We start from the raw sequence: 12,742 nt of genomic DNA on the forward strand, positions 1-12,742 counted from the left end.
GGAATAGGTGTCTTGGGCTGGGAAAGGGGTAAATCCACCCTGACCACCTCCTGTGACAGGACCACGGGATTTACAGGTGAGGGCAGAGCAGTGACACCGTTCACCTCAGCAGTACATCTGGCACCATCTCCCCCCCCCCACACCCAGGTGCTGGGATGACACGGTTGGGGATGGGGGAGACAAGCAGAGGGGGGAGGAGCCCGTGGGGCTCCGAGAGTTGCGGTTAACGGGTCGTGCCCCGCCCTGGATGCGGGCAGCGAGCGGGGTCCGTCCCGACCCTGACAGGGCTGAGGGGAGCGATCGCCGCTGAGGGACGCCTGAGGGAAGCGGGAAGCCCAACGGCTACCGCGGGCGCGTGGGCGGTGCGTGTGCCGGCCCCGCCCCCCCCCGCGCTCTATAAGGTGGCGGCGGCGGCTGCGGGCGGGAGCGGGTCCCGCCGGGGCGGCCATGGCGGCGCTGCGCTGCCTCCTGCTGCTGCTGTGCGGAGCCGCGCTGGGGCCCGCCGTCCACCTCGACTTCGCCGAGCACCGCAGCCAGGCGGCCAAGATCAAGGTCAACCCTCGCGGCAACCTCTGGGCTACAGGTACCGGCAGGGAGAGGAGGGATGGTGGTGCGGACATGCGTGTCGTGGAGTGGCTGTGGGACAGGGGCTGCTGTGCCCCCTGTCGCTGCCTGTGGGGAGCCCCCTGCTCCCCTCGGTACCCCGCAGGGTGTGGGGGGATGCTGGGAGGCCTGGGGAGAAGGGCAGGGATGAGGCAACCTCCTCCCGTGTCTCCTGGGGACAGCTCCAGCGTCTCCTTCACCCCAGGGATCCCCTCAGCGGGAGGGAGAAGTTTCCCCAAGGTCCCCTGTGGAACGAGGACCTGGGGTTTCTGGGTTTCTCCTCATTTTGTTGTACTCGGCTAATTTAGGCGTTAGGTTTGCTTGGTGCTTCTTGTTGACTTGTGCCGGTGTGAGGTGGCAGGTGACAGCTTAGCCGGAGCCCCTGCCGCTCTCCCCACAGGTGCTGGTGCAAACACACAAGTGTGTTGTGTTGCAGGTCACTTCATGGGGAAGAAGAGTGTCACCGGCTCCCCGCACCTGGAGTCGCCAGAAGAGCCTGCGGTGCCGATGGTCTTCGGTCCCTCTCTCAGAGCCTTGCTGGAGGACATGATGGAACTGCTTACCCGTGAGCTCCTGAAAATTCTCTTGCAAGAGAGACTTTTGGATGAAAACCAAGGAAAATATGACCTCACTGACCAGGTGAATACTGACTAAGACAGAGGGAGATGCTCAGAGCAGGGAGGTGGTGGAGATGTTAGTCTGCAACAGGCAGCCTTGCTGGAGATGGGAGCATCTGCACAGCTGCTAGAGGTGTATCCCCCCTTTTTGCTTCTCTTAACCCTCCTCAAACCACTTCTTAAGACCAGCCACAAAGGGGCAGAGGAGAAGTCTCCCTAGGCTTGTGTCTAGCTGGGCGGTGGCTAATAGTCCCAAATGCTTGGGAAGGGTGTGAGGATGAGCAAGGGATGCTGCGATGGAGCTGTGGCAGTGGTGGTCCCCAGCCCGAGGGCTGTTAATAAGCATCTGGGTCTTCCTCAGCCAGGTGCAGAAGAGGATGGCTGGCCACTGTCTTCACTGCCATGAAGAAATGTCCCCTTTTTCAGCCACCGCAGGGACAAGGAGATCCTTTCTTCCCTTTATCTCTGTAGAGAGAGGCCAAGAGGGACACACCTCCATGTGTGAAGGGAAAGGAGTCTGTCCTGCAAAGAGGTCTTGGGCGTCCAATGTCCCTATCTTGGGTCTGTGTTGCTGTGGTTGGGATCCCTCGTTACTGAGGCGCATGTAGCTTTGTTAGCTTACTGTGCAGAGGAGGTCTGTGTTCGTCGTACTGCTGTAGAGCAGGTCTCGGGGAGTGGGCAGGAGCTCCGGTAGTCCCACTGTGCGTCAGCAGATCCTCAGCCTCCTCGGTGTGGCTTTTGCCGTGGAGCTCACCCAGCTCCTAGTGGAAACCTGCCCCTGGGAGCAGTATGCACACACAGATCCTCACACAGGACGTGGAGATGGAATTGCTCTGTCCGTGTGGCTCTGCTTGTCTGTTGCCTGATGCATGCTTCCCTGGTGTCTCGCCTTTTCAAGTCACTGCAGGAAGCAACTGAGAGTCTAAAAGGGATGAAATCCTCTTAGGTGGGTCCTACATGTGCTGTCCCACTGAGCTGCTGTACTTGAGGAGCTATTCAGTAACACTGCACACAGGTAAAGCTACTTCTGTTCTCTAGGTTTAGGCAGTGCTTCTTCCTGTTCTTGGCTTTTTTTGGGAAGACACAGGTGGAGCAGCGTTGCAGGGATGCGAGCCTGAGTGCTGCTGATTGTTCAAGCACCTTCTTGACTCAGTTTCATCAGACTAAGGTAAATTGAGGCTTTCCTAGAGAGCTGGTCCCATTGGGATAGAAGGCTTTCCACCCTGAAGATACAGCTGGGCATGGCTGGAGACACCAGCCCACCCTGCTCCCCTTGAGATGCTGCGTGCCGTGACTGCTGCGCTGCTGCAGCTTTTGCTTCTCAGATGCAGCTGAAAGGGAGGAGAGGGCTGTGAAGGTGCTGGACCCTTCTCCATCCTCTGTGGGGAGCCTTTGAGGAGGAGGAGGGTATTTGCCATGTTAACTGAGATGATGGGGGAGCTGGTGGATGCGCTGCCCTGCCTTGTCCGCTAAGCGTGCAGTGTTTGACAGAAGCGATCCTTGTGGCTCTCCTCTGCGTAGGTAAGTTGCACGGTCACTGCTCGCATTGCAGATGTGCTTGGGCAGAGGCTGCCCTGAGTGCTGGTGCTGTCTTAGGCTGCCAGCTCAGTGCTGGCACCCCACCGGTCCTGTCCGTGCTCGTTCCTGGTGCTTGAAGGCAGGTCCTGGCCAGGGGTAGCACCCAGCACCAGACATCAGCCTTTGGTGCCTGCGTGCTGGTTGCTGAAGCTCTGCTGCTGGAGGGCGATTTGGCTCCTGGTCAAGCAGATGCTGCCAGCTGCCTTTCCCACTGCCCTGATGCCTCTCTGGTGGGAGGAGGGATGCCCTGCACAAATGTGTGAACATCGCGGCTTAGGTGCCTGATGTGCAGCTGGCTCCTACCCCCTTCCTCCTCCTCCCAAAGCCTCCCGGCCTCTCCTTGGCCAGTGCCAGCTGTCCTCTCGGTGGCAGTGGAGACCTTGCTGGGTGATGGGTCTGGTTCTGCCCATCAGGCACCCCCGGGCACCTCACTAGACTCAACTCCAGCCTGCCTGCTCCTTTCTTTGCCACCCGTCCCCCGGGGCATCTTTGCCTCTGCTGGTTGATACTGCAGGACTGGTGCCTTTGAGTGCTGTCTATGTCATACTTTTCTGTGGGATCCTATTTTTTTTTCTTGTGGGTGACACGGTGCCAGTGCAAATTCCTGCCTCCCTGACAGGTTTCTCCTTCAGTGTGGCTGTTGTTGGACACCTGGGGTCAGCACCTAGCCTGTGTTTGAACTGATCAGTGTGTCATGTTCGCCACCTGCCTAACAAGCTGTTTAATAGCTCTGCTCTGTGGAACTCTGTCCACTCCCTGCTTGGGATCTGTCGCTTCCATCTCAACTCAGTTTAGTAAAACAAAAGTGCTTCTCCCTTCCTTGGTCACCAAGGCAGGAATTAACGTGCTCTCCAAGCGTTGCTCTGCTGCTCCGGCACACGTGGTGTGCTTTGTGGCAGGATACGTGTCAAGGGAACCTGACTTTTATTGAAAAAGCCACTGGGCATTTCCTTTTCTGAGGGTGTTGCTGATCATTCACAAATGGGTTCTTCCTTTCTGTGGGGCTCCTCTAAGCATTAAATAAATCCCAGGGCTTTGTCTTTTTGCTTGCTCTGCATTCGTGTGGGTTAGTTCTGGCTGCTGCGCTGGGGTTTGCCATCCCTCCGCAAAGCGGGAGCCCTTGCGATGGCAGAAGGGGTTTGCAAAACAGGGATTTCTGTTTTGTCTTTTTAACCACATCTGGCAGGCAGGGCTTGGCTCTCAGCACGCCAGGGCTTTGCGGTGCCACCCTGTTGCTGTGTGTGACAAGGATTTGGCTGGCAGAGGAGGATCATCCTCATCCCTTGTTGTCATCTTGGATGTGTGTCTGTCTCCTGGAGAAATACTGCCAGGCTGAGACCACGTGCGTGGAGTGGAATGGCTCCAGGGGTGTGGGGAGAGCCCTTCTGCATGAAGGCAGATGCTGCCCTGCGCAGCTCTGGGACCTCTGGGCAGTACGCAATCCCACAAAATCCCTCTGTAACTCTTCCCCGCTGTCTTTTGTGTCTCTCTGCCTTCTTGCACAGCTCTCTGCTGAATCAACCCCCGAGGCTGCTCCTGTTCCTGAAGCCCAGCCCGGTGGCTGCTGTCTGAGTGGGCTGGTGAAGTTTGCCAGCTGTGGTCCAGCTGTTGGAGCACAAGATGGGAGGCAGGGGCCAGGCTCCTGGCTCTTTCCTTCTCATGTGCTGTCCCAAGCCACCTCTGAAAGTGCCATCATGGTCCAGCACGGGACACTTGCCTGATCTTCTGCCCCATGGTACCCAGGCAGGTGATGTTGTTGGAGACTGCGTATGGGACCCAGTGTCTCACCATTGTGTCTTTTCTTGTAGGAGACAGGGCTTTTAACAAAGGTGCTGGAGAAGTATTTTTCAAACTGAAGAAGCGCAGCTGTGGAGGATGAGGTCTGCAGGCTCGGCCACGCGAGGCAAACGGAGGAGAGCATCGTCCTTGTGGGTTACTGTAGCAACATCACTTTTATTTATTCTTTCTGTAATATTGTTAATAGTGATTGCTTGTATGAAAAGCAGAGCCTCCCTGTATATTTCCTGTATGTTTTCTGCTTTCTTGATGTCTGGTGTGCCCCTGTGAATAAAACTGGCTCTTTGCAGAGACTAGCTCAGACCTTTCTGCAGAGGTGGGAAGGGAGACCCCCAGGGCCTGTGCCGGAAGAATGGGGGGTGGGAGCAGCTTGGTTGGGGGGTAGAGGGAAGCTCCTGGCTCTCAGCAGCAGGGAGGGGATTGGATTCAGTCCCTGCAGCCCCTCCTTGCTGAAGGAGACCCTAACTGCTGCATGACAAAAGGACAAGCTTGGATGAGCTGATTACACCGCTTGCTACTGGACCATCTTTATAACCCTCTTTGCTGGAGAGATTACCAGCAAACCCTCCTGAAAACAGAAAGCATCCTGCTCAGGGCATTGCTGGGATTTCTGCTTCAAGCAGGGTCCCTGCTTCATGGGAGCCCAGGGTTTACTGTAGGCCCAGTGGCCTTAGCTGGACCTTCTTCCGCTGTCCCTCACGTGCAGATGTGGACTGTTACACGCTCAGCCTGTTTATGTGCCTGCTTTGGGATGATTCCTTGTGTGTGTGGTCAAGGTATGACCCTGCCCGTGGTCCTCTCTTGTGCAGACAGTTGAAGAGGGCTGCCCAAAATGGGTGATGGAGCAACAGCCTTGTGCCCAGGCTCTGGTTCCACACCTGAAAGCGCTGCTCATAGATATACCCTCTGTCCCCCTGTCACCCCTGGGGACATCCCCAGGCAGAACTGAACCTGGCAGCAGATCCCAGAGTGATTCCGTAAGTGAAACCATAAGCTTTGCCTGCATGCACATGCTTCTGATGCTAAATGCAACCTGAACCTTTGAGCTCCTGCAGGGAGGAGAGCCCTTCTCCCATGAGCAACAGGAACCCTGAGCTGTGTCATGCCAAGCTAAGGGATGATCCAGCATCTGAACGTGCTGATGACCAGTAGCAGGGAGAAAGCCATGGTAGGAGATCTTCCCAACTTGGTCCTTATCACTTCAAGGATGGTTTGAAGCGCAGGTGGTGTTTATGAATATATTGTTCCTGCGGGAACTTACTCATGAGCAAGGAAAAGGCTTGTGACCCTAAACCCATTTCTGGGGAGCTGCAGGAGAGAATGGCTGGTCTCCATCCCAGGGCAGATGTGGGGCATGCAGGCACAGATGTTATGGCACAGCGCTTGCCTCCTGCCCGGCCCCAGGCCTGGAGATGCTTCTCAGGAGATGGTATGGTGCTGCAAACCCACTGCCAGTGTCCCACAGGATGTCCCAAGCCAGGTGAGATCTGGAGCCATCAGTGTAGGGGACAGCTGGGGACACCACAGGATCTTCAGGTCCTGCTTGGGGCAGGCTGGCAACTCTGGGATGCGAAAGACAGATAGGTATTGCAGAAATGTTGTGTGACGGGGGTCACAACTTCTTCTCTGAGCTTAACCTTGGGGTGCAGGCCCTGTTGTGGGCACAACCAGCATTCACAGTGCTCATGTTTGGAAAAAAATTAACTCTGCAGGTTATTTGCAAAGTTGCCTGTCTGCCTAACAACTCGCCTGTCCCCCCTCTTGTCCCCTGTATGCCCCTCCTGGGTTTGCTGGCAGCAATTGCCCAGGTGTTGCCAACTCAGAACGATGTGCTTCAATAATAGAGACCCAGCAACCCTCCATGCAGCAACTGCAAAACCCATGAGGTGGCCTCCAAAGCCTACAGATCTTAGACCAATAAAGGAGCATTTGATTTCTGCTTACAGCCCGGCTTTTGGGCCTTCAGAGTTGGCATTTTCACAGCTATTCAAAGATTGGGTTTGGTGGATAAAACCCAAATGTCCTACCAGTAGTTTTCCCCAAAAGTTGCCTTCAAAACCTAGTGGTCCCCCTCAAATGCCCCAATGCTAGGACCCTTCATCCTTCAGGAGAGCAGGCTCAAGCAAGGAGGGACTTTTCCAGGAGGCACATGATGATGTTTCAGATCATGCCAAGCCTCCCCTGCCTCACTGGAGCAGTTGCATGGCTGCAGCTCCTGGGGAGACCATCATCTCACCACTTCTTGGAGCCCTCCCAGGTTCTCCAAACTGCTGGTGAGCAACCCACCTGTAGCACCACAGCAGCCTCTATTCCCATCTTGTGTCCTTCATGGTTTCCTACCCACCAGCTTCGCTCAAGAGGTGTCCACTGTCCTTCTGAAGTCATTCGTGCCCGGGACTGCAGGAAGCCTTCTTCCAACCTGTATTTTTTTTTGCCCAGGCTTGCTGCTGTGCGCTGGGATGTGGGTGACCCCCAGCTCGCCTTTCATTAGCTGTAGCAAAGCTTTGGCTTAAAACTAATTATAAGCAAGGAAAATAATGACATAGCGTATCGTGTTTGACACTGGAGCAGACCAGATGCCTCTCAGCCAGCAGTGTGATGGACTGACAGCCTGATGGGATTCCTGACCTGATGTCATGGGACCACCAGCTCACGTCCCACCCAGGCAAGCTCATGGGAGAGCGAGCAGGTTCCTCAACATCACAGCAGAAACCTGCCATGAGATACCTAGGTGAGATCCTCATTCTCCCACCTACCCAGCAAGAACCCGTCCAATTGCCAGTCTGTCCCCCATGTGCTCCCCATCGCTATCTTGTGGGTCAAGACAAAGATGGGGAGTCACTTGGTAATTACTGTCATGGGCAAAACAGATTCAAATTGGGGAATTTAACTTAATTTATCATCAATTAATACAATATAAATATTTGAGTACTGATTCAGGTTTTGGAAACAAACAAAAAAACCCACAAGCGTTTTCACACTTAGGGAAAGCACCTCTCCTTCCCTTCGCCAGGCTCAGCATTGCTCCCAGCATCTCTGCTCCTCCTTGTTATCCCTGCAGGTCACACTTGGTCCCCTTGGTGAAGCAACAGGCGATGGCAGGGGGATGCAGTCAGGTTGTAGCAGTTTCCTCACTGCCACTCCTTCCGTCTTGCTCTTTTCCCATGCTCTGCTGTGACTGCTCAACACTCACGTCTTCCTTTGGAGGTGTACCTGCTCTGTCATGGGCTCATTCCTTTGGGGATATATATGCTCCAGCATGGGTCCTCCGTGGTCATCACTCCCTTCAAGGGTTGCCTACTCTACCATGGAGCACCGCTTCATCATCCTCCTCTGAACTGCTACATAGACTGCTGGAGCAATGTTGGCCCCCCTGAGCCACGTGTTGCTGAGAAGCAAAGTGTCCAGCACCTGCTTGGACACCATCCTAGAAGCGTAGGATATCTCAGGCTGGAGAGGACCTCAGCAGATCTCTAGTCCAGCCATCTGCTCAAAGCAGGGTCAGCTCTGGTGTCAGACCAGATTACTCAGGTCTTTGTCCCATCAGGTCTTGAAAACCACCTGGTATGAAAACTGGGTGACCTGCTCCACTGCTTGACTGTTCTGATGTTCCTCCTTCTCCCACACAGGCAAGCAACCTCTCAAGCCCCAAACCCCCAAAATCCTTTTCAATTTAAATTACAAACTGAGAGGGTCAGAAAAAATTTTGAGGAATACCATTTTTTGACAATTTGACTGCTTTGCCCTGGCATTTGCCTTTCTGACATTTATCTGCTGGTCCACAGCATGCAGAGTCTCTCAGCACAATGCCCTATCACTCACCAGGTCATATTCTTTGGAGATTTCCAGGACCAAAGCTTTGTGTCCAGGCTAGGGAAATGAGCAAATTCTTCTTTTTTTTTTTTTTTTCCCTCCAGCTCTGTTTGTTCCCCTTGCTGCTCTGGTTCAAGGTCCATGCTGCTGCTTGGACTCAAGAACTTGCTCACAGCAGAGCTTGCTGCTTCTGCACACCACAAGCAGATATGCAATGAGGCCACTGACTCAACCGAGGTCACTGGGATGACTTCCCTGGGACACACAGACCACTGCAGAGCAGAACTGCAGCACAGATCCTCAGAAACCATGACAGTTCAGAGCATGGACATCTGTGATCGTAGCTGGTCTCCTGCAATTCCTCCACCACCTGTGGCCATGGTATGACCCCAGGGATGGGAAAAGGATGTGAAGTGAGGTAAGAGAAATGGAGACAAGCCACCTTCACCACTGACATTTGTTTCTGTTTAGTTGTGGGACTGCCCCAGGAGGAAGAGCTGGCTCAGAGGGATGTTTGTGAAAGTCCACTGCCACCGCTTGGTGTCATTGGTTTCCCAGGCTTAGCAAAGTTCTTCCTGTCATGCTCATTCACACAGGACTGGCTCTCCTGCTACGCCCTCAGCAAAGACATCAGGCCCCAGGTTGGTGTGTTCCTTCCCTCAAAGTGTCGTGAGATCTCCCTTCCATAGGAGACCAACAAACCAGGCAATGAGGAAGGGAAAGAGAGGCAGAAAGGAAATCAGGTTGCCGTTGGGAAGCAAAACAATCTTAGTCTTCTAAACACCTTTGCCATGCTCCTCCAAGGAAAGCTCTTCTCATCCTGACATGGACACCAAAAACTGACCTGGCCGAGGTAAACCAAACCAGTACAGAGTCTGATACAGCCTGAGGAAGCAGATATCCAGAGCTTGGCACCCCTATTGTCTTGAAAATGATTTCCAGGTCACAGGGAGCAGGGCATCCTAGTGCAGAGGAGCCAAGGTTAAATAAGGGTAGGGTTGCAAACCATCTGGATGCTCCATCAAGGATATAGAGGCCTTTTTGCCACGACAAGACCCAACAGCTCATTGCAAAGCACGGGCAGCATGGAAAGGGGAAGGACACAGAATGACACAGAAGGATCTCATGTAAAGGCAGACTGTGGACAGAAAGGATGTGTATCCTGAATCCAGCGCTGGTGCCTTCAAAACAGTCCAGCGCCATCATATGTGCTCAGGTGGCCAGCTTTCCTTGTTCAGCTGTAGGGACTGAGGATGGGGTCTCCTGGGAGGTGAAGAGAAGGGAGATCTAAGCCATGTACCAACTTCCCCTCCTCCTCCACCTGAGCATGGCAGAAGCACTTTGGAAAACAGTGATATGGGACTCTGTGGTGAAGCATTTCATTGCATCAGGTCCTTGAGTTCCAGCTGAGGCCCCCAAGAAGGTGGTGGTCAGCTAAAGATGAGCAGGAGACATGGTCTGGTAGACCTCTGGTAGGCCTCTGGTAAGAGGCCTGAGAGAGATCTGGTTCTCCCTCCGTGGGAATCCAAGCAGTTCATAAAACAGCTCCATCTCACACTGGAGCTGGCAACAGCTCCACAGTTTCACTTGGAAATGAGAAGGAGTCAAACTCTCCTGGTCCCACCTTGCCCCCAGGCAAATGCCTTGTTCTGAACTTGGGTGTACTGCGCATAAGCACCTATAATAAGGATATCATGGAACATGGTGTCTTGAAATCCTCCGATTTGTCCTGCTATGATTAACCTGGGGAAGGAGCCACAAGTGCTTGACTGTGTTGGGAGAATCACAGCTCTCTGCCTGCCCAATTCGGGACGTCTCAGGGCCGTGCCTGACCCAAGGTCCTCTACATGACCCTGCTCAGAAGGAGATATTCTTACAGTGTTTGTGTACCATATGCTGCTGCTTGAGGCTAGAGAGATGGACCATCCCAGCTACAGACCTGCAAAGACTATTTTATGGGCTTTCTTTGCAGCACCTGTTCCTGGCGGACATGAGAAGTTGATCTTCAATGGATGAAAACAGTTCTAGAGCAGCAGGGACAAAACCAGCCATGAAGCTGGATGAGACCCCTCCTGCGACAGGACCCTCTCTACACAGGACTCCAAAAATCATCAGGGTGATGGATTGCAGGGAGAGGAGGGCTAACACAATCTCACTTCCATTTTATATCAGTTACGATGCATTTTTAACCTCCATATGGTGCTGAGAACCAGCCAAGAGCTGTAACAGGAACGAGGTATTAATATATTAACTGGTTCTTAAAGCTCGTGGTGTGTAAAATATAGTGAGTGCGCTAAACATGACATAGCACTGGGAAATTGCGTTGCACTGGCAACAGCTCCTGCAGCACGTGCTCCTGCTGCACTGCAGAGAGGAAGGTGCCATAAACCAGCTGCTACTGAGTCCACCTGAATCCCAGACTGGTTTGGGTTGGAAAAGCCCATCTAGTTCCAACCCCCTGCCATGGGCAGGGACACCCTCCACTAGCCCAGGTTGCCCAAAGTCCCATCCAGCCTGGCCTTGAGCACTGCCAGGGAGCCAGGGGCAGCCACAGCTTCTCTGGGCAACCTGTGCCAGGGCCTCACCACCCTCACAGGGAAGAATTTCTGCCTCACATCTCATCTCCATCTCCCCTTCTTCAGCTTCAGGCCATTCCCCTTGTCCTGTCACTCTGTGCCCTTGTCATCAGCCCCTCTTCAGCTTTCCTGTAGCCCCTGTAGGGACTGGAAGGGGCTCTAAGGTCTCCCCAGAGCCTTCTCTTCTCCAGGCTGAACAAGCCCAACTCTCAGCCTGTCTCCACAGCAGAGGTGCTCCAGCCCTCTGATCATTCCATGGCCTCCTCTGGACTCACTCCAACAGCTCCATGTCCTTCTTATGTTGGGGACCCCAGAGCTGGACACAGTACTGCAGGGGGGGTCTCACCAGAGCAGAAAGGCAGAATCCCCTCCCTCAACCTGCTGGTCACGCTGCTTTTGATGCAGCCCAGGACATGGTTGGCTTCCTGGGCTGCCAGCGCACATTGCCGGGTCATGTTGAGCTTTTCATCCACCAACACCCCCCCCCCCCCCAAGTCCTTCTGCTCAGGGCTGCTTTCAATCCATTCTCTGCCCAGCCTGTAGTTGTGCTTGGGAACCTGCCAACATTTGGACTCCTTGTACAACACTGAGACTGTGCTAGGAGTTGTAGATCTGGCAGAATTGCTGCATAATTGATGGCTTTTATAAAAGGCATGTAGATCAGTACTGCAATGCTGAGGTGTCTTCCCAGTGTGGGAAGCCAATCAAAGTGGTAATTCAGGCAAGTCCCCTTTCTGAAGCAGTAGGCAGAGGCAGACACAGTAAGACCCCTTCCCACTCTAGGTAGGATCTAGAATGCATGAACTTAGGACACTCCTTTCCCTTTCCAGCTCTCAGTGTACACATGGTCTTGGCATCCCGCATCCTCTGATGTGCCAGGTAAGACCTTTGCCTCCAGGAGGAAATCTGTACCTATTCTGGGTGTTTTCAAGCCAAAACCTGTTGCACAAACTGGTCCAGGGTGGTGGCACTGATGAGGGAGCCACCAGCCTCCAGCATGCCCTCAGGGAGCAGCTCCAACTTGGCCATGCTGCTGGTGTGGAGGGCAGCAACGTGCTCCAGGACCTGGATGCAAACGCCATGGGAAGAGAAGGGCTAAGAGAGCTCCCAGCAGGGCAGGAGGACTTGTAGGAATACATATCTGGGACTTGGGCCAAGGTGAAATCTGTTCCTCTTGCCTGGGAACATCCAGGTTACAGCATTAGACCTCAAAGACCATGTTCTTTCATGAATGGCCAGCTTCCCAGTTTCCTCACATGCCATATGCCCTTCTTCTGGAAGGATGGGAGACACATGCCCTGAAAGGTTTTAAGGAATCAGCTCTGCTGGGAGGTCTTTGAGACTATGGTAGGAGGATAAGGGGCCACCAGATTTGTATAAATGCTAGTGGGAGGACATCTGAAGGTCACTAGTTCAACCTCTCACTCACAGCAGGATTGTCACCAACTGCAAGACACTATCCCAAGGCGATGCTTCGTGGGACAGGACCACTGGGTGGGAAAAATTCTGCACCACAACCCACAAGCCCTTGTGACACCCAAAGCTGATAGAGAACATGCATGGGAGACCCGGCCAACCTCAGATCTACCTTGGATATCTTCCACCACAATGTTTGTCCTCCTGCTCCAAGATCTCCAAGCTCATCCCCAGCAGGAGGTGGTCCAAGTCCAGCTGGAGGGACTCTGAGTTTATGAGAGGTCCTTGGAGGGCTCTGGGACAGTGAGAGGGTCTTGCAAGACCAAAACCAGTTGGAAGGTG

General features: G+C 53.8%; 1 protein-coding gene across 7 annotated transcripts; it reads left to right on the forward strand.

Annotated features, from left to right (window-relative positions):
- Positions 1-434: 434 nt before the first annotated feature.
- On the forward strand, positions 435-4,886 carry LOC104636042 (neuromedin-B). Of its 7 annotated transcripts, none has more exons than XR_012837484.1 (4): positions 435-583; positions 1,040-1,242; positions 2,119-4,140; positions 4,304-4,886. XR_012837484.1 is itself a non-coding variant. In XM_075764767.1 (4 exons), exons 1-3 carry the CDS (start codon positions 448-450, stop codon positions 2,164-2,166), a joined length of 387 nt encoding a protein of 128 aa, XP_075620882.1. In that variant the 5' UTR covers positions 435-447; the 3' UTR covers positions 2,259-4,886. The 7 variants fall into 7 exon arrangements, 4 of the variants coding, with proteins under 4 accessions (XP_075620882.1, XP_075620884.1, XP_075620880.1 ...); XR_012837485.1 differs by having other exon boundaries at positions 2,119-2,741; positions 4,607-4,886; XM_075764767.1 differs by having other exon boundaries at positions 2,119-2,166; positions 2,259-4,886.
- Positions 4,887-12,742: the final 7,856 nt, after the last annotated feature.

The sequence above is a fragment of the Balearica regulorum genome, chromosome 12, assembly GCF_011004875.1.
Source record: "Balearica regulorum gibbericeps isolate bBalReg1 chromosome 12, bBalReg1.pri, whole genome shotgun sequence".
In the NCBI taxonomy this organism is placed as follows: Eukaryota; Metazoa; Chordata; class Aves; order Gruiformes; family Gruidae; genus Balearica; species Balearica regulorum.

Excerpts from the sequence above, each read along its gene's own strand:
- LOC104636042 (XM_075764765.1), top strand. The coding sequence starts at position 448 with ATGGCGGCGCTGCGCTGCCTCCTGCTGCTGCTGTGCGGAGCCGCGCTG. Across the intron at positions 584-1,039 it reads CGGCAACCTCTGGGCTACAG|GTCACTTCATGGGGAAGAAG; the intron begins GTACCGGCAGGG and ends GTTGTGTTGCAG. Across the intron at positions 1,243-2,118 it reads AATATGACCTCACTGACCAG|TCACTGCAGGAAGCAACTGA; the intron begins GTGAATACTGAC and ends CGCCTTTTCAAG.